Source organism: Papilio machaon, chromosome W (assembly GCF_912999745.1).
Source record: "Papilio machaon chromosome W, ilPapMach1.1, whole genome shotgun sequence".
Lineage (NCBI taxonomy): Eukaryota > Metazoa > Arthropoda > Insecta > Lepidoptera > Papilionidae > Papilio > Papilio machaon.
The window spans coordinates 1,263,419-1,284,615 of record NC_060015.1 but is presented as its reverse complement, the minus strand read 5'-3'; the positions used below and the strand labels follow the sequence as shown (position 1 = coordinate 1,284,615).

The 21,197-nt window shown below is 42.7% G+C and overlaps 3 protein-coding genes across 3 annotated transcripts; all 3 read right to left on the bottom strand.

Annotated features, from left to right (window-relative positions):
- Window positions 1-12,442: 12,442 nt before the first annotated feature.
- LOC123723342 lies at window positions 12,443-15,468 on the bottom strand. Its single transcript, XM_045685921.1, has 5 exons — window positions 14,367-15,468; window positions 13,760-14,191; window positions 13,070-13,258; window positions 12,639-12,811; window positions 12,443-12,457 (listed from the first exon to the last, which is right to left on the bottom strand). The coding sequence occupies exons 1-5, from the start codon at window positions 15,259-15,261 to the stop codon at window positions 12,443-12,445; spliced, it is 1,704 nt and encodes a 567-aa protein (XP_045541877.1). The 5' UTR covers window positions 15,262-15,468.
- Window positions 15,349-15,926, bottom strand: LOC123723341. Its single transcript, XM_045685920.1, has 2 exons — window positions 15,527-15,926; window positions 15,349-15,377 (listed from the first exon to the last, which is right to left on the bottom strand). The coding sequence occupies exons 1-2, from the start codon at window positions 15,924-15,926 to the stop codon at window positions 15,349-15,351; spliced, it is 429 nt and encodes a 142-aa protein (XP_045541876.1).
- Window positions 15,927-17,175: 1,249 nt separating this feature from the next.
- Window positions 17,176-17,931, bottom strand: LOC123723340. Its single transcript, XM_045685919.1, has one exon. The coding sequence runs from the start codon at window positions 17,929-17,931 to the stop codon at window positions 17,176-17,178; it is 756 nt and encodes a 251-aa protein (XP_045541875.1).
- Between the last annotated feature and the right edge of the window lie 3,266 nt (window positions 17,932-21,197).

The window sequence follows — 21,197 nt, the reverse complement described above, 5'->3', positions numbered from 1 at the left end:
TGATATATTCTTGCACTGTTTATCTATGTATTTTTTTTATTTTTTTATTTGCTATTGTTATGTGTTTTTTACTGTTATTATAAATGTTATCGTGTAAACTAGTACGTATAGTGTCAAATTGGTTGCGTACTGTAAGGATGCTATGCAGTTGTTTTTAAATAAATAAAAAAAAAAAAAAAATTATCAAACTAACTTACACGCGATACAGGAATTTTTGTAATAATCTTCTTAAAAAACTAAAAAAAGAACATGAAAAAAAGGAATTAGATAAAACTAAAGATAATACGAAGTCTTTATGGAAAACTATAAACAATATCACTGGTAAGCGACAAAATAAGTCCAACGCAGCAGAACTATTAATAAATCATACACGCCCCAAAGATGCAGTTGACAATGTAAATAGCTACTTCGCGAACGTAGGTCAAAATCTCGCAGATAAAATACTAAAATTGACTCCACGTAATAAACTTAAAATATCACCCAACCTCCAATCTAATCAACGTTCTTTTGTCATGTTATCTACCGACGAAATAGAAGTCAAATCACTGATTATGACGTTGAAAAGTAATGCAGTAGGGTGGGATAACATAAGTGCCAACTTGCTAAAACAGTTTAGACATATCCTAGTACCTCCCTTAACTCACGTGTGCAATTTAGCTATAACAAATGGCACATTTCCGTCGGCTTTTAAAAAGTCAATAATCCTTCCCGTTTATAAGAGTGGAATGAGAGACCGTGTCGAGAACTATCGACCAATATCTATACTACCGGTTATGTCCAAAATTCTAGAAAAAATAATGAACAGGCGGTTAAAAAGCTTTCTTGAGTCAAACTCTCTCTTAGCAGATACACAATTTGGTTTCCGAACAGGTCATTCTACGGCTGACGCGGTTAACGAACTAACTGATGTAATATATCGAAGCCTAGACAAAAACAAAAAATGTCCTACGATCTTTCTCGATTTGGCCAAAGCTTTTGACACGGTCTCGATTCCACTGCTTATCCAAAAGCTTCAAAATATAGGCATAAGAGGAACTCAACTAAAACTCTTTCAAGAATTTTTAAACGAAAGGACTCAATGCGTAAAGATTGAAAACATCATCAGTGATGAACTATCTATCCGTTACGGTGTTCCGCAAGGCAGCATCTTGGCTCCTACCCTCTTTTTGGTTTACATAAATGACCTGTGTCAGCTAGGACTACCAAACGGCCAGATAACATCTTTCGCTGATGATACAGCGCTGATTTTCTACGCTGATAGTTACGAAGATCTTTTTGAATATGCACAAAATGGGTTCAATTTGGTTGCTAGATGGTTATCAAAAAACTTGCTATCATTAAATGTTGATAAAACAAAATATATTGTTTTCAGAAAAAAAGGGAACATACCTGAATTAGTCCAAACTCTCACTTCACATGGCTGCCCAAATTTAAGTATGACAGTAAACTGTAATTGCCCTAAGCTACAACTTGTTGACACAATCAAATACCTCGGAGTTCAATTAGATTATAAGCTTTGTTTTACCAATCATATAGATATGCTAACATCCAGGTTACGTAAGTTGATGTATATATTTAAAAGCCTACGGAATGTAGCCGACCATCGGATTTTAAAAACGATATATCAGGCGCTATGCCAATCATTATTAACATACTGTATAACGACCTGGGGTGGGACCGCAAAAACTATACTTTTAAAATTGGAAAGAGCACAGCGTGCAATACTAAAAACAGCCTTTTCCCTTCCTTATAGGTATCCCACTAATGATTTGTATAAAATGTGTGGACTCAAATCCGTACGGCAACTATACATCCTCACCACGATTACCCGTAAACACTCTGAATTATTTTACGACCCAAGCGTGTTATCTGAAAAAAGGCGAAAATTTACCGTATGTTATATAAAACCCCACACCGGATTCTCCATGAGATCTTATTCGATCCTCGCTAATATTCTGTACAACAAACTAAACAAATCTTTAGATCTATTTCCACTAACTAAAAGACTGTGTAAGGCAAAGGTCTCTAAATGGTTAGAAGAGCTAGATTATGAACAAACAGAGAAACTTCTGTACAATAATTAAACAAAGTAACATACATACATAATCAAACACAAACGCTCATTCACATTAATACGAACATAACATACACCTTACACATACACACACATACACATATATACACACACATACACACACATATACACACATCACACTTTAACTCTTAATAGCAAACCTCTGCAGAAAATATAAACATTGTTATCATAACTAATTAAAATCATAACCACTTTGTAAAATTTGATTGTACTATGTTTGATTTGAATTGTATATTTTGTGGTCTGTGGGGCGGGCGCCTGGTGATCCATCACACAGGGTATCACCCTAGTTTGGACACCAGTCCCTTACCCATAGGGAAAACAATAAAGTTATTTTATTTATTTTATTTTTATCTATCTGTATCCCTGACTTCCGGGCATCAAGGGCCTCTCTTACCTTCTCGATAATATTTTCACTAGTATCCTTCTCTAGATTAGAGGATAATACGATCAGGGCGTGGTTTGGTCGGCCTAGCGGGAGCTGGGCCTTTGGTTTTTGGGCCCTCGCCGTTTCGGCGTACGTAACGGCCCCGGGGCCTTTGAGGGCCTCGAGGGCCCTACCGGTCTCCCTAATGGTTATTCCGTTCTCCTTCACTCTCTCCCCGACCTCCCCAACTTGCGTCCCGACCGTCTCCACTTTCATACTTGTCTCTTCTATTTTCTTGATTACTCCTTCTGTCATTTTCTCGGCTCCCTCGGTTACCTTGGCGGCTTCTTCAACTTTTTTGTTGGTTTTTTCTACGTTTGGTTTTATTTCTTTAACTATATCCGTAAGGCCTTCCAGTTTCTTTACATTGCCGCATAATGCCCTGCCCGGAGGATATTCGTCAAATCTACTACTCGTTACGTCCTGGTTTATCATTTTCTTTATTGACTCCGTATTTGTGATAAGTTCCTTTAGTTTAGTTCCTATATCATGTCCACTTTTATTGCGAGCCAGCTCTTCAATGATCCTATTCTTTTCCTCTATCTTTTCCATTAACTCCTTTTTCTTTTCAGACCTCAACTGCTCCAATTAGAGATCCAGTTTGCGGAGACGGACAGATGGACGAACCATCTGGAGGACTATCTGCAATAGCCCTGACAGGCTATCCAGGACGCCTTCCTTAATGGACCACTTAAAATTTCCTGATAACTCTAATTGGGCCTTCGCGGCCTGAAACAACCTGTTGGCGCGAATTGTAGGGTTCTCCGTTTGTTGGGAGATTGCCTGCGGCTGAGCCCGCGGTTGAGTCATGGCGGTTCCTCTCGGCTTCTCATTTTCATCGTCCTTACGTTCAGTATGTGCGATGGCAACGTTCTTTACGTTTTTACCCAATGGAGGAGACATGATTTATCAAATAAAAGTACAACCCAACGCGAATTTGTTCTAACCTTTTTTTTTTTTTTTAGTCTGGAAATGCATTTACGCACCCCTACGCCGGGCTGTGCAATGGCGTAGGTAGTGTGGGACTCGCCGGCCGCAGAAGGCGACCGGAATACCCACTAAAACCAGACTGCCCTCTGACGCGTTACGGCGGGGCCACAGGAAACGCGTTAGCTTACTTCCGTGACCCCGCCTGCGTTTGGCCCTAAGGGGCCCTCAATTTTGAGGCGTGGGGAGAAGGGCAGCAGCAAATTTCCGCCTCCTTCTCCCCACTCTTCTGCGCCGGAGCGGGGGCGCTAGGGGATCCCCTTAGCGCTCCCGCTCCCTCTCCTCCTTCTGCGAGATGACAGTTTCGCAGAAGGAGGAGACCGCGTTCCAAGACCTCTCACTTCCCAACATGGCGCGCACGACGCCGGGAAGTGAGAGGTCGCGGCCTATCGCCGCCACCAGGGTGCGGCGCTCTTCTGTCCAGGCGCAGCACACTTCAAGTGTGTGCTGCGCCGTATCCTCATCGGCGCCGCACCCGTTGCAGCGCATCGTCTCTTCCCTTCCGATCCGACACAGGTACCGTCCGAAACAGCCATGTCCGGACTGTTATATATTGTATTAAATTAAACTCGTCACTCATTTTAAGCCATCTTTATTTTACTACTATTATGTTGCCATGTACACACTATAATCAACATTACAACTATATTAGGGAAATATTGCCATATACAACATCCCCCCTTTTTAGATTTACACTTAATCATAACCATGACCAACTTATAAAGAACTTAAAACTGTTTTCTAATATTACAATACTACTATTGTGTGTAATCTTTTAAGTACGAGGGCTGTTTTATAATTCTACCGTATCTACTGACTTTATGATTAACAATATTTTCTGAACTCTTACTATTTTGTGAAGGAAAAGAAGTCAACGGAGAATCAAGTATTTCTGACTTAACAATAAACTGGTTAGGTGAATAATTTATATGCTTTTGATTCCTCCTGACCTCTGTTCCATCCTCCCTTTTATTAGCCGACTTCAAAAAGAAGGAGGTTATCAATTCGACTGTATTTTTTTTTTTTTTTATGTGTGTTACCGCGAAACTCGGCCCCTGGTGGTCCGATTTTGATAAAAATTATTTTAATCGAAAGGAAGTGCTTGCAGGTGGGTCCCATTTTTTTGTTTTTTTTTAAAATAACTAGAAGACTAGTAGATTTTGAATATAGCTCCAAAATTTGTTGCGGAAATTAGGGACATTTTTGCTTTCAGCGCTTACGTAGGCTAAACTATAGGACCTACATAAAAATGATGTATGGCGAATTGTAGCTCTTTAAATGTGCTAAATAAAAGTCCGCGATAGCATATATCTATCTTTTATAGTTTTCTCACAATAACCATTTTTTTCTTTAGAAACATTAATTAAATTCATGCCCTATTTCCGACGCTATTATTCAAGTTCAGTATTAACCCTTATGTAAATAAATATGTTCATTATCAAGAGAATTAAATGTAGATTATATTTGCAATTGAAACTATATCATTCTGTCTAATAGTTTAGGAGATATCGTAAGAATAAAATTACGCGGAAACGAAAAATGCTACATCGCGTTACAATGAATAGCACAAATTTGCTTTCTGGGCTTACGTAGGTCAAACTATATGACCTACATTAAAATGATGTATGGAGTAATTATAGATCCTTAAATTTGCTAAATAAAAGTCTCAGGTGGCATATATCTATCATCTATGGATGTCTCACAAAAACCATGTTATTATGAACAAACTTCGATTAAATTGCACACGAAAAACAGCGTCGTAAGCTTACGGCGCTATTATATTATATTCGATATGAATCCTTATCCAAATAAATATGTTTGATGGCTAGAGTATTAAATGCAGATTACATTAGCCTTTAAACTATGTAATTCTGATCAATAGTTTGGAAGATATTAAATTATTAAAAACTACGCGCATTCGAAAAATGCTACTGCGACGCGCGGCTGGACAAAATTAAAGGCACGCTACGATGTATTAGTTCGTTAATTTTCAATTTGTATACCGATTTTGATAATTATTTCATTGTTTAAAGGATAAGTGGTTATCTGGTGTATTCTAAATTAGTTTTTGAATTGAAGTACACACATATTAAATAGGAAAGTCCTTTTCTTTATTTGTCTTATTTATGTCCTTATACGTATTAAGGAAATTTGTAGTTAAACTTCAAATTCACTAAAAATTGAGAAATAAAACAAACATTTTAAGAAAAAAAAATAGCCGACTTCAAAACAAACAAAACTATCTCAAACAAAATGCGCTCAAAAGTAACTTAAAAAATACAATTTCAAACAAAATGCACTCAAAAGTAACGTAAAAAAACAATTTCAAACAAAATTCACTCAAAAGTAACATAAAAAAACAATTTCAAACAAAATGCATTCAAAAGTACCATAAAAACAATCTCAAACAAAATACACTAAAAAAAACAATTTCAAACAAAATGCAATCAAAAGTAACCTAAAAAAACCAATTTCAAACAAAATGCACTCAAAAGTAACATAAAAAAACAATTTCAAACAAAATGCACTAAAAAGAAACAAAATAATGTCATGAAAACTCTCTAAACTCTAGTAGTTAGTAGTAGGGGCTCAGTTTTCCGCAACTCCACGACAAGCGCGTATTTTGCGTGTCTCTAAACTCTAAAGAAAGTTCTCTTCTTTCTTGTAACATGTCTATATTGTATAATTATTGTTATTTCGCAGTCGGTGTCGGCCGAAGTAAATAGATGAAATTTTATATTTGAGATGTATTAGACATACTTACGTTTATGTCCCTACTTAGGCCGAAACCGACTCCAAAATAACAATAATTATACAATATAGACATGTTACAAGAAAGAAGAGAACTTTCTTTAGAGTTTAGAGACACGCAAAATACGCGCTTGTCGTGGAGTTGCGGAAAACTGAGCCCCTACTACTAACTACTAGAGTTTAGAGAGTTTTCATGACATTATTTTGTTTCTTTTTAGTGCATTTTGTTTGAAATTGTTTTTTTATGTTACTTTTGAGTGCATTTTGTTTGAAATTGGTTTTTTTAGGTTACTTTTGATTGCATTTTGTTTGAAATTGTTTTTTTATGTTACTTTTGAGTGCATTTTGTTTGAAATTCGTTTTTTTAGGTTACTTTTGAGTGCATTTTGTTTGAGATTGTTTTTTTTTGAAGTCGGCTATTTTTTTTTCTTAAAATTTTTGTTTTATTTCACAATTTTTAGTGAATTTGAAGTTCAATTACAAATTTCGTTAATACGTATAAAGACATAAATAAGACAAATAAAGAAAAGGACTTTCCTATTTGATATGTGTGTAATTCAATTCAAAAACTAATTTAGAATACAGCAGATAACCACTTATCCTTTAAACAATGAAATAATTATCAAAATCGGTATACAAATTGAAAATTAACGAACTAATACATCGTAGCGTGCCTATAATTTTGTCCAGCCGCGCGCCGCAGTAGCATTTTTCGAATGCGCGTAGTTTTTAATTATTTAATATCTCCCAAACTATTGATCAGAATTACATAGTTTAAAGGCTAATGTAATCTGCATTTAATGCTCTAGCCATCAAACATATTTATTTGGATAAGGATTCATATCGAATATAATATAATAGCGCTGTAAGCTTACGACGCTGTTTTTCGTGTGCATTTTAATCGAAGTTTGTTCACAATAACATGGTTTTTGTGAGACATCCATAGATGATAGATATATGCCACCGAAGACTTTTATTTAGAAAATTTAAGGATCTATTATTACTCCATACATCATTTTTATGTAAGTCATATAGTTTGACCTACGCAAGCCCAGAAAGCAAAATTGTGCTTTTCGTGTAGCATTTTTCGTTTCCGCGTAATTTTATTCTTACGATATCTCCTAAACTATTAGACAGAATGATATAATTTCAATTGCAAATATAATCTACATTAAATTCTCTTGATAATGAACATGTTTATTTACATAAGGGTTAATACTGAACTCGAATAATAGCGTCGGAAATAGGGCATGAATTTAATTGATGTTTCTGAAGAAAAAAATGGTTATTGTGAGAAAACTATAAAAGATAGATATATGCTATCGCGGACTTTTAATTAGCACATTTAAAGAGCTACAATTCGCCATACATCATTTTTATGTAGGTCCTATAGTTTAGCCTACGTAAGCGCTGAAAGCAAAAATGTCCCTAATTTTCGCAACAAATTTTGAAGCTATATTCAAAATCTACTAGTCTTCTAGTTATTTAAAAAAAAAACAAAAAAATGGGACCCACCTGCAAGCACTTCCTTTCGATTAAAATATTTTTCATCAAAATCGGGCCACCAGGGGCGGAGTTTCGCGGTAACACACATAATTAACAGTGGTAGATCCCGCAACAACAATATTTGTTGGGTGCACGAATTGGCCGGGTCGACCGGTGCAATACCACGACCACACAGAAGACAGACGTGAAGTGGAAGAAATTCCGCGTTTCGTCTGATGAGTGTGGTTCCGGAGGCCTAATCCCCCCCCCCCCCTTCATTCAGCATGGCAGTCGGATTGGAAGAGTACATACCCCAGGGGGGTACCAATACCACTGGTATTGGAGAATCCCCCTCCGCGCGTTTACGCCTGAACTCCCGCTTGGAGTTTGGGCGTAAGCGCGCGGGCCGCCCTGCGTATTCTGGGGGGGGCACCATTCCGCTCGTTGCTGGAGTTCGGGGCAAAAGCAAGAAACGCGCAGCGGTTTCCCCTAAAACGTTCGCCGTGGACGTCTGTAACATTAGGGGACTCCACTCTAACTTGGAGGCCGTCCATTACCACCTACGGATGGCTAAACCGGCCTTGCTTTTCCTTACTGAGACGCAGATATCTCCTCCGGCGGACACATCGTATCTATCCTGCCCGGGATACAGATTGGAACATTCTTTTTTGCCTCGGGCCGGGGTGTGCGTGTACGTCAGAGATGATGTCTGCTCTCGTCGCCTCAGCCTTCTTGAAGGTAGGGACCTATCCATTTTGTGGCTGCGCGTAGATAGCGACGACCATCCGCGAGTCTACGCGTGCCTCTATAGGTCCCATAGCGGTAATGCCGAAATAGACCGACTCATGGAGCAAGTCCAAACGGCTACAGATTCCGTCCTGGAGCAGATCCCATCCGCCGAGATTGTGGTACTTGGCGATTTTAATGCCCACCATGCCGAATGGCTTGGCTCTCGAACCACCGATCACGCGGGGAGATCTGTCCATGACTTTGCCTTGTCCTATGATCTGACGCAGCTGGTTACATCGCCAACGCGAATACCAGATGTGGAAGATCATACACCTTCCCTGCTGGACCTTCTGCTGACCTCACATCCAGACAGCTACTCGGTTTCCGTCGACGCCCCCTTGGGGTCGTCGGACCACTGCCTGATCCGGACAACAGTGCCTATCTCGCGTCGCCCACGGCTCAAGCCAAATGGCCTCCGCCGAGTGTGGCACTACAGGTCAGCAGACTGGGATGAGATGCGGTCCTTTTTTGCATCCTACCCATGGGAGCGAGTTTGCTTCAAGCTGGACGATCCCGATGCCGTTGCCGACTCTGTCACCGATGTCGTGCTTCAGGGGATGGAACTATTTATTCCGTCATCTGTCGTGCCTATCGGGGGCAGCTCTCGGCCCTGGTATGGTCGATCCTGCAAATTAGCAGCGCGCTACAAGCAGGATTGTTACCGAGCCTGGGCTGAAGCGTCAGCGGCTAGGGATGTAAATACCAGCCTGCTCAAAAAGAAGTACAACTCCGCCTCCAGGTCCTTCAAAAGAGTTATTGCCAAGGCAAAGTCGGAACACGTGGCTAGCATTGGCGAGAGACTGGTGAAACTTCCTTCGGGAACTCGTGCGTTCTGGTCTCTCGCCAAGGCTGTCCAGGGGAATTTTTGTAAGCCATCTTTACCATCTTTGCGCAGGGGGGATGACTCGTTGGCCCACACCGCAAAAGAGAAGGCCGATCTTCTAGGCTCTCTTTTTGCGTCGAACTCGACTCTGGAGGATAAAGGTAGCTCACCGCCGAATATCCCGTGCGGTGACACCTTCATGTCCGAAATCCAGTTTCGCCAGAGATCAGTACGTAAAGTGCTGTATTCTCTGGACGTCCACAAGTCGAGTGGGCCTGACGGAATTCCTCCCATCGTGCTTAAGACTTGCGCTCCTGAGTTGGCACCGGTTTTAACGCGCCTGTTCCGGTTCCTCTACTCCTTAGGCATCGTCCCGAATTCATGGAAGACTGCCATAATCCACCCGATCCCAAAGAAAGGCGATAGCTCGGATCCGTCTAACTACAGGCCGATTGCCATTACCCCTTTGTTCTCAAAAGTCATGGAAACGACCGTCAATTGCCAGCTTATGAGGTACCTTGAGGAGCATCAGCTGATTAGCGATCGGCAGTATGGATTCCGTCAGCGTCGCTCAGCTGGTGATCTTCTCGCGTACCTCACGCATCGATGGTCGGAGGCTATCGAGGGCAAGGGGGAGGCCCTGGCGGTTAGTTTGGACGTGGCCAAAGCCTTTGATCGGGTGTGGCACAAAGCACTTCTTGCGAAGTTGCCTTCCTACGGGCTGCCCGAGAAACTATGCGCCTGGATTTCTAGCTTCTTGGAGGGTCGGAGCATCAAGGTCGTTGTTGACGGTGCGTGCTCTGACCCGAAACCAATCAACGCTGGTGTCCCACAGGGCTGTGTACTGTCGCCCACATTGTTTCTTCTGCATATCAATGACATGCTGCAATTCAGCAACATTCATTGTTATGCAGACGATAGCACATGTGACGCACTGTACACGGCCCGTGCCAATGTTTCTCGGGCTACTGCCGATGAGAACCGGACCAAACTTGTGTCTGAACTGGAGACCCTACTGGGTGAAGTTTCGGATTGGGGTCGACGAAATCTCGTTGAATTCAATCCCAAAAAGACACAAGTATGCGCCATTACCGCTAAAAAACAACCCTTTGTCGTAGACCTTCGTTTTGAGGGCACTCCCCTGGTTGCCTCAGCCAGTATCGGTATTCTCGGCGTTGACATATCGAGTGACGTTCAGTTTCGCGGTCACTTGGAAGACAAGGCCAAGCTGGCCTCCAAAAAGCTGGGTGTGCTCAGTAGGGCGAAGCAGTATTTCCAGCCGGGCCACCGCCTTCAACTGTACAAGGCGCAAGTTCGGCCCCACATGGAATACTGCTCGCACCTCTGGGCGGGAGCACCCCAATACCAGCTTCTTCCATTTGACCGCATACAACGGAGAGCGACTCGAATCGTCAACGACCGAGCTCTTACCGATCGGCTTGATACTCTGGCCTTGCGGAGGGACGTCAGTTCCCTCAGCATTTTTTATCGTTTATACCACGGGGAGTGTTCCGAAGAACTGTTTGGAACGATTCCTGCCGCCGAGTTTCGTCATCGGACGACCCGACAGTCCGCCAGGTACCATCCATACCATCTGGATGGCTGGCATTCCACAACAGTGCGGTTTTCGCGAAATTTCTTGCCGCGCACGGCCGCGTTGTGGAATAGTCTGTCCTCGGCGGTATTTCCAAACCACTACGACTTAGGGTCCTTCAAGAAGCGAGCATATATCTTTCTTAAAGGCCGGCAACGCATCTGCAATTCTCGTAGTGTTGCGGATGTCCATGGGCGTCGATGATCACTTCGGTGTTCGCGCCGCTCGTTTGCCCCCTTCTCTTATAAAAAAAAAAAAAAAAAAAAAAAAAAAAAAATAAAAAAAAAAAAAAATACAGTCGAATTGATAACCTCCTTCTTTTTGAAGTCGGCTAAAAAGAAACAAAATAATGTCATGAAAACTTCTTTCTTTCTTTCTTCTCTCTTTCAAAAACCCTCTAAACTCTAAAGAAAGTTCTCTTCTTTCTTGTAACATGTCTATATTGTATAATTATTGTTATTTTGGAGTCGGTTTCGGCCTAAGTAGGGACATAAACGTAAGTATGTCTAATACATCTCAAATATAAAATGTCACCTATTTACTTCGGCCGACACCGACTGCGAAATAACAATAATTATACAATATAGACATGTTACAAGAAAGAAGAGAACTTTCTTTAGAGTTTAGAGGGTTTTTGAAAGAGAGAAGAAAGAAAGAAAGAAGTTTTCATGACATTATTTTGTTTCTTTTTAGTGTATTTTGTTTGAGATTGTTTTTTATGGTACTTTTGAATGCATTTTGTTTGAAATTGTTTTTTTATGTTACTTTTGAGTGAATTTTGTTTGAAATTGTTTTTTTACGTTACTTTTGAGTGCATTTTGTTTGAAATTGTATTTTTTAAGTTACTTTTGAGCGCATTTTGTTTGAGATAGTTTTGTTTTAACAATAAAAGATCTGGGACCCTCAGACTTTACAATTTTGCCTGGATACCACACTCTGTTTGGTCTATCTTGCATCACAACATTTTGACCTGGTTTGAAATTTACTTTTCTAACTTTACTAGTTTTTTGTTTTCACATTTTTTCAACATATTTTTTATAATTCCTACTGCTTTTTCACTTAACCCATTAGATTGAGGATACCTAGGACTTGAATAAATTAATTGAATATCTAATGAACTTGCAAACTTTTTGAAAGAGTAACTTCCAAACGGCATATTGTCACTTACAATATACTTCGGTATGCCATGAGTAGAAAAAATAGTCAATAAACTTTTAATTACACTATCAGCTGTTTTATCATTTAAATATTTAACTTCTATCCATTTTGAATAGTAATCAACAACAACTAGGTATTCTTTCCTACTGTAAGTACATATATCCATACCTATTTTGTAGAACGGCAAGCTAGGAATATCATGGGACATAAGAGGTTCTTTACTATTAGACTGTCTATACTTTTCACAAGAATTACATGATAACACAAACCTTTCTATATCCTGTGACATTCCTGGCCAATACATAACATTTCTAGCTCTCTTTTTACACTTCACTATACCTGTATATCCTGTATGTATAATCATAAGCATTTCTTTTCTTACATGTTTTGGTATAACTATTTTATCCTGTAAGTACACTATATTATCTTTTACATGTATATATTCTTTTAAGTTATAATATATTTTTAATTCTTTATTATGTATAAGTTTATTATTTTTAGGCCAACTAGTTTTATACCAATTAATTACTTGCATTAAATCTGCATCATTTGCAGTTTCTTTTTGTAACATTTCTAATTTACTATCTGTTATAGCTAAATCTGTTTCAAAGCAATGCACTAACTCCTGCGTTGTCGGATCTATCTCAGCATTATTTTTTATATAATTTCTTGACAAGTAGTCAGCAATATACATTTTATTACCTGGCAAATATTTTATATTTATATCATATTTTAACAATTTCAAGATCATGCGCTGTAGCCTAGCACTTATTTTATTTATATCTTTATTAATTATTGTGACTAAAGGTTTATGATCTGTCTCTACTGTTATGTTCCTGCCATACACAAACTGATGATACTTATCTAATGCAATACAGATAGCAAATAACTCTTTTTCTATTGGTGCCCATCTAGTTTGACATTCTGTATAAGCCCTTGAGTAAAAAGAAATAGGTTTACCATTCTGTAACAAACAAGCTCCCATACCAGATTTAGAACTATCAGTTTGTAACACTATTGGACCTTTACTGTTTAGTACAGCTAATGTAGGTGTATTACTTAACTTGGCTTTTAACTCTTTAAACGCTTTATCTTGTTGTTCAGACCACTCCCACACTATATCTTTTTTAAGTAAGTTTCTTAAAGGTTCTGTATTTATAGAATAATGCGGTATAAATTTACTCAAATAGTTACACATGCCTAAAAATTTTTGCAGTTGTTTTACATTACTAGGTTCTTTTAACTCTAATATAGCTTTAACATTATCTGGGTCAACTTTAATACCTTCCTGTGATACTAGTAATCCTACATACTTAACATGGTCCAATTTGTATTGTATTTTATTTCTATTAAATTTTACATTATATTTTCTAGCTCTTTCTATCACTTTATTTAATATATCATCATGCTCAGTGTTATTTCTCCCTGCAATTATTATATCATCATAATATATTTAAACTCCTTCTATATCTCCAAAAATCTTAGTATTTATTCTTTGCATAACTTCGGGAGCCGATGATATACCAAATGGTAGTCTCTTAAACCTATATCTACCATATGGAGTGCCAAAAGTACACAATTTATTCTTATCATCTAACAAAATCTGAAAAAATCCATCTTTCATATCTAATACAGTAAACACTTTTTTACCTGCTAAGTTATTATATATTTCTTCCGGAGATGGAATAAGATATCTCTCTCTTAATATACACTTATTTAGCTCTTTAGGATCTAAACATAACCTCAAAGATTTATCTGGTTTTTCCACAATAACTAGGTTATTACACCACTCAGTAGGACCTTCTACACGCTCTATAACATTCCTGTTTTCATAATTATTTAATGTTTCCTTAAGTCTGTCTTTTATGGCTAAAGGTATTCGTCTTATAGGTTTAACAACAGGTTGTGCATTGTCTACAATTTTTATTTGGTAAGTACCTATTGTCCCTAGTCCCTGAAAAATATCCTTATTATCTTTTATAAATTTTTCCTTTTCTGACAACTTATCACTTTGTACTCCATCTATCCTTTTTAACAAGTTTAACCGAATACAATCTGGCAATTCTATTACAGGTTGTACATCTAAATCAGTAATAGTGAAACATACCTTTTCATTTACACCTTTTACAATACAACTAAGTTCTACTTGTCTTAATTTTCTCTCCATTATAAACAACAAGAATTGCAGGTGTTTGTTTCAAATGTAACTTATTATTTTTATTAATACACTTGAATAATTTTAAAGACAATGTATTACAGTCTGCACCTGTGTCTAGCTTAAATTCTATATTTAAACCTAGAATACTTATTTTTTTTCTCCACTGTAACTTAATATTGTCTATATAGTTTAAACTTCCTATTGTATAATTATTATCACTGGCACTTTCACTTTTATTTTCCTCTTTTTCTAAACTGTACGCCTGTTTCTTCTTCCTGTATATGTTCTTATTCCTACACATCACAGCGAAGTGATTCAGTTTATTACACAGCACACACTTTTTACCGAACGCTGGACATTTCCTCGGCTCATGTGTATTACCACATTTTCTACAATTATTTCTGTAGTTTTTCTTCTCCTTCCTGTAGTTTACTCTCTGTTTATGTATAGTGTCTATTTCTTTCTTTTCATTTAATGTTCCTACCTGCATCTTTCCTATTTCTGCTGCTCTTCCAAACTGCATGGCTTGATCCAAAGTTAAGTCACTCTCCCGTAGTAATCTTTCTTGTACACCTTTGTCCTTTATCCCAATCACTATCATGTCCTTCACAAGTCTGTATTCTTCCTTAAATTCGCAAAGTTTGGCTTGTTTTTTCAATTCTGTGACATAGTGCTCGAACGTCTCCCCTTCTCCTTGTGCCATGTTAAAAAATTTGTAGCTATTGGCAATTATGTTTTTACTAGGTTTTATATGTTTTTCAAATTGTTCTAATAGTTTTTCTAAACTTTTTATCTTCAATTTCTCCATTGATGTCATGTAAACGTCCATTGCGTCATCGCCTGCTAAGTTCAGAAATAACGCTATTTTTCGTTCTTCTGTTTTTTCTGTTAGCCCCGCGGCTTCTATATAATTTAAGAACTTCCTTTTAAAAATATAGAAATTTTCGGATGGCCCCGATAATGTAAGATTAATCGGTGGCCTTAACCCCTCCATCTTTGTGTATTGTACACTTTATATTTTTACAGCTTGTTTCTCCTATTATTTACCTCTATATTTCTCCCTGTGTTCTCCTTGTATATTTTATACCTCCTTTTTATTATTCTTTACACCTGACACCATGTTATATATTGTATTAAATTAAACTCGTCACTCATTTTAAGCCATCTTTATTTTACTACTATTATGTTGCCATGTACACACTATAATCAACATTACAACTATATTAGGGAAATATTGCCATATACAACACGGACAGCACCTGTGTCAGTCGGAAGGTAAGGGAGCCGTGGCTCCTCCCACACCACTCCGGGAGCTGTGGGCGTATGGCCTCTATGGTGCGCATATTGGGCGTGCGCTAGGCCACTCGCCCAGAGCTCCACGGTCGTCTTTCTCCTCGCCTCCCGGGCGCGGGAGAGCTCCTCTGGAGCCGGGGCTTCGCCCCGAGCTCTTTGTGTTGCCCGCGCCCAGTAGGCTTCGGACAGCACGCCCGCCTCTATTTCCCACGGAGGGGTGCCGGCTAAAACGCAGGCCGCCGCGTGGCCTACCGTACGGTAGGCCCGACACGCACGCGCCGCAATTATGCGTTGCGGCCTGCGGAGGAGGGCCCTGTTCGGTGCGTTGAGGGCATCTGCCCACATCGGTGCACCGTACAGGGCCATACTTCTGACGACCGTGGTGTACAGCAGTCTCGCATGTACACCCGGACCTCTAAGATTAGGGAGGAGCCTCGACAGGGCTGAGGCCACGCCCACGAGCCGGGGGGCCAGTGCTCGGAAATGATCGCCGAAGCGCCAACCCCCGTCGAGGACAAGACCCAGATATTTCATCCGGGCCCTGACCCCGACTTCCTCTCCGTTGACACGGAGGGTGGCCCCCGCAGGGATCCTCCACCTAGGCCCTTTAAAATAAAGGGCCTCGGTTTTGCTGAGGGCCACTCGGAGGCCTAGCGCCTAGATCCTCCAGGTCAAAAACATGGCTCCGGCCTCAGCCCTCCTTTTTAGTCGGCTCCAGGTGGTGTCCCGGACGGCTACCAGCGTGTCATCTGCATAGCAGATGACCGCCATCCGGGACAGCACCTCACCGCGGATGGCCCAATCGAATCCGATGTTCCACAGTAGGGGCCCTAACACGGACCCCTGTGGAACACCGGAGGCCATCCGCCTCTCCTCTCTGCCGGTTCTCCCCATGTAGGACACTACCCGTCCCTGCAGGTAGTGTCCTACGACTCTCCGCAGGTAGAGGGGCACTCCGTGATACCGGAGCGCCTCCTCTATTACCGCAAAGGGGAGGGAGCCGAAGACGTTGGCGATGTCTAATGACACCGCCATGGCTGCCCCTTTTGGGCCGCTTCGTCAGTGAACCTCCTCAGGGCGGCCAGGGCGTCCATGGTGGATCGTCCTGACCGGAACCCGAATTGGTTCACCGAGAGCTGCGGCCCGTCCCTCGCCAGATGCTGGATGATCCGGGAAGCCACCACGCGCTCCAGCAGCTTCCCGACCACGTCCAGTATCACCAGCGGGCGGTATCCCGACGGAGAGTCCGCGGGGCGGCCTTCTTTCCTTATAAGGACTAGCCGCCCCTCCTTCCACACCTCAGGGAAGTGCCCCGCTGCCAGACAGTCATTAAAAAGGCAGCGTAGGCAGTCCCCGAGGTGCTTCAAGGCGATGGGGAGAACCTTCCCGGGCACGCCATCCGGTCCCGGGGCCTTCCGCGGGCCTTGGAGCCGGCGGGCCGCCCCCAGCATCTCCTCCTCTGTTATCAGAGGAGGATTAGGGGAGGCGTCGTCCTCGTCCTCAGCCCTCTGCTGCGCCATGCGCGGTGGCTCAAATGGGGGGCTGTCTGGAAACAGCCCCTCTATCACCGCGCTGAGGACGGCCGGCTCCATGGCCTCCGTGGGGGGCGCCGTTTTTAGTTTGGCCCGTACCATCCGGCCTCCTCTGCCAGGTCTGCATCGAGACGTGACAGCTGCCACCTAGGGAAGACGCCTCGGCCGCCCGCCGTGCGGGTTTGACGCCCGCGGGGCGCTGTGGAGACCCTGAACCTGATGTATAGATGATCGGACAGGGTCTCCACATCCTCCAGGACGCGCCAACACGTGATGCGCGCGCCGATACCGGGGGTGGCAAAAGTAACATCGACAATCGAGCCACCCCGCGCGCGCACACACGTGAAGGCGCTGCCTTGGTTCACCGGAACCAGGCCAATCATGAGGGCCCAATCCCGGAGATGCGCCCCTTTGACGTCAGTGACGGGGGATCCCCAAGCCGCGCACTTAGCATTGAGGTCCCCCATCACGATGACCTGGGCTGGCAGTGCCCTCCGCACCACCAGCTCCAGGCCATCCAGGAACCTCTCAAATTGGGAGAGGCTCCTGTTCGGGGAGAAGTAGACCCCGATGAGTACTACTTCTCCCCAGTTTGCCGCCACGTAACCCGCGCCCCTCTCCCTGAGAGAAAGGCGTTGCGGGCCCGTTGGCGGCGCCACCATTCCGACCGAGCCCCCCGTGTCCCCGACCCAGTGAGATTGGGAAGGGATGAGGTAGGGCTCGGCCACGACAGCAACGGCAATTCTCCACTCCGCCAAGACCTGCATGAGCAGGTCCTGTGCGCGGGCGCAGTGGTTGGCGTTCGTCTGCAGGAACTCTGTATGCAGGTGTCTGGGCATTAGGACACCTGCATACGTTCCTCTTCAGGCGGCGGTTGCGCTTGTGGCGCAGGGGGGGGCCGGTGGAGCGGGCCTTCCCCCTCACAGTGGGGGGGGTGCATTTAGCTCCCCCCATTACATGTGCGTGCGGGCAGCCTGTCCTGTTGCACACAGCGCAGTTGACAGGCGCCTCGCACGTAGCCCTCTTGTGGCCCTCCTGGCCACATCGGAAGCAGAGGCGGCCATCCTCTTTTTTTTTTTTTTTTTTTTTTTTTTTTAACGTCAGGAAATGCATTTACGCACCCCTACGCCGGGCTGTGCAATGGCGTAGGGAGTGTGGGACTCGCCGGCCGCAGAAGGCGACCGGAATACCCACTAAAACCTGACTGCCCTCCGACGCATTATGGCGGGGCCACGGGAACGCGTGAGCTTACTTCCGTGACCCCGCCTGCGTTGTCGCCCACGGGGGGGGGGGCTCCTCTCACATATTTGTGGGGCGAAGGGCGGCGGCGAATTGTCGCCTCCTTCGCCTCACTCTACGGCGTCGGAGCGGGGGCGCCAGAGGGTCTCTCTCGCGCTCCCGCTCCTGTGCCTCCTTCTGCGAAATCACTTCTTCGCAGAAGGAGGCAACGGCGTCCCAGGACCTCTCACTTCCTAACATGGCGCGTATAACGCCAGGAAGTGAGAGGTCCCCACCTATCGTCGCCACCAGGGTGCGGCGCTCTTCTGTCCAGGCGCAGCACACTTCCAGTGTGTGCTGCGCCGTATCCTCGTCGTCGCCGCACCCATGGCACGACGCCGTCTCCTCCCTTCCGATCCGACGCAGATACTGTCCGAAACTGTTATGTACCCGCAATTAGAAAATATAAATTGTACCGTGCGCCGCTAACTGCGGTATGTTATATTAATAAAAATCAGTCGCATCTATACCGTCTTTCCTTTCACACCCCGATACTTAACATTGGCGACGAGGATTATTTTTTGTTAACTCCGCGCGTGTTAATTATTAAAAATGCCTATCGGTCATATCGAACCATACAGTTTTTCAAGCAATAATTGGGACGCTTACGTGCGCCGTGTACAACAATTTATGGCATTGAATAACATTGCTGCGGAACTCCAAGTGGCGACATTAGTGACCGTTGTTGGTGGCGAATGTTATGAACTTATGTGTGACCTTTGTTCGCCCGACACTCCGGAATCTAGAACCTTCTCCGAGTTAGTTGATTTGGTGAAAGAACACCTGGAACCGGACCGATCGGATATCGCAGAGAGACACATATTTCGGCAGAGGACACAGCGTTCAAGTGAAAGTGTTCGCGAATATCTCCAAGCATTAAAACATCTAGCAAAAACATGTAATTTCGGCGATAAGTTAGAAGAAAATTTACGCGATCAATTCGTGTCGGGGTTGTGCAATGAGGATATGAGATCTAGGATCTTCACGGAGAGGCAGGTCGATTATAAGCGTGCGGTGGAGCTGGCGCTCGCTCTGGAAGCGGCGGACAGGCACGCGGCCACGGCGTGCGCGCCGGGCGCGGCAGGCGCCGCCGCGGCAAGGCCGGGCTGCCACGCGCACGTCGACGGCGACGGCGACAGCTTGCATCGGCTCGGCGCCGCGGGCGCCTCGGGCGCAGCTGGCTCAGCGGGCTCGGCGGGTGCGACACCGCGCCCCCGGTCGGCGCAACAAGGCGCATGTTTTCGATGCGGTAAATCGGGGCATTGGGAAGGCAAGTGTCGTTTTAAATATTATAATTGTGATTCGTGTGGTAAGAGAGGCCATATTAAATCGGTTTGTACAAAAGGTAGAACGGTCAAAAATGTCGAAAAGAATTCATGTAAAAATCAATTTTTTTTTAATGATTCAGACAGTGACAAAGAAAGTTGTAATTTTTATAATTTAGTTATAAGTAGCGAGGGTGATGGGCCTTATTTTGCAATGTTGAAGGTTGAGAATATTTTATGTAAATTTGAGATAGATACGGGGAGCAAGCTATCTGTAATTTCAAAAAATGATTACGATAAAAAATTTTCAAAGTTACCGTTGCGACAAAAACAACTATGCCTCAAGTCGTACACGGGGGATATCATCGAGACTATTGGTTATATTTTAGTTAACGTTCGCTGCGGTGATAAGAATGAATTATTGCATTTGCATGTAATTAAAAATGGCGGCCCGCCTCTAATGGGCCGCACATGGATCAATCGCCTCAAGTTAAATATTGATTGTCATAATTTATCCGAGGATTCGATGGCAACCTCGTTACGTCGAGAATTTCCGGAGGTTTTTGCTGAAGGATTAGGTACATTTAAGACGGAATTTAAACTTTATCTAAAGAATGATACACCTGTTTTTGTTAAAGCACGTTCGATCCCTATTGCATTGCGAAAGCCGGTCGAAGAGGAGCTCGAGCGTTTGCAGCGGGATGACGTCATCTACAAGGTGGAGCGCTCCGATTACGGTACACCTATTGTGCCGGTCATTAAGAGCAATGGTAACATACGTCTTTGCGGCGATTACAAAATAACAATAAATCCGCTATTAAAGGATTATCATTACCCGCTGCCACGTATCGAGGATCTCTTCGCCGCTCTGGGAGGAGGTGAGCAATACACTAAATTAGACTTGTCTAATGCTTTTCAGCAATGTTTGTTACATAAAGATTCTCAAGCGATGACGGCCATCACTACTCATGTCGGCACTTTTGTATATAAGCGAGTGCCTTTTGGTATCAAATGTATTCCTGAAGATTTTCAAAAGATAATGGAGGAAACATTGAGTGGACTGTCCTCGACCGCTGTATTTGCCGATGATATTTGCGTCACTGGGCGAGATAAAAAGACTCATTTGGCAAATTTAAGAGCGGTGCTACAACGGCTAAGCGAAAATGGCTTAAGAATAAATTTTAGTAAATGTAAATTTTTTCAAGATAGTGTTACTTATTTAGGCTATAAAATCGACAAGTTTGGATTGCATACCGATGAAAAAAAAATCGAAGCCATTGTAGCAGCGCCGCCTCCTACCAATGTAAGCCAACTAAAAAGTTTTATGGGGTTAGTCAACTTTTATTCTAAGTTTATTGTTAATATGAGTGACATTTTAAGACCCATGTACAATTTACTAAAAAAAGAAATTAAGTGGAATTGGACATCCGAATGTGATAGTGCCTTTAGAAAAATTAAAAATGTTCTCAGCAGTAGTCCTGTGCTCGCGCATTATGATCCGAGTTTAGATTTAATACTTTCAGTGGACAGCAGCGCGTACGGGCTAGGCGCGGTGTTGACGC

Bases quoted from the DNA above. Each gene is read 5' to 3' on its own strand.
- LOC123723342 (XM_045685921.1), bottom strand. From the start codon at position 15,261: ATGGAGGGGTTAAGGCCACCGATTAATCTTACATTATCGGGGCCATCC. The intron at 13,259-13,759 runs GTAAAAAAGTGT...CTATAAATACAG, and splicing joins AATATATAATAACTTAGCAG to AACCTTTAAGAAACTTACTT. The intron at 12,812-13,069 runs GTAAACCTATTT...AATATTTGCCAG, and splicing joins AGCTTGTTTGTTACAGAATG to GTAATAAAATGTATATTGCT.
- LOC123723341 (XM_045685920.1), bottom strand. From the start codon at position 15,926: ATGGCCCTGTACGGTGCACCGATGTGGGCAGATGCCCTCAACGCACCG. The intron at 15,378-15,526 runs GTGCTGTCCGTG...ACATGGTGTCAG, and splicing joins TTACCTTCCGACTGACACAG to GTGTAAAGAATAATAAAAAG.
- LOC123723340 (XM_045685919.1), bottom strand. From the start codon at position 17,931: ATGCCCAGACACCTGCATACAGAGTTCCTGCAGACGAACGCCAACCAC.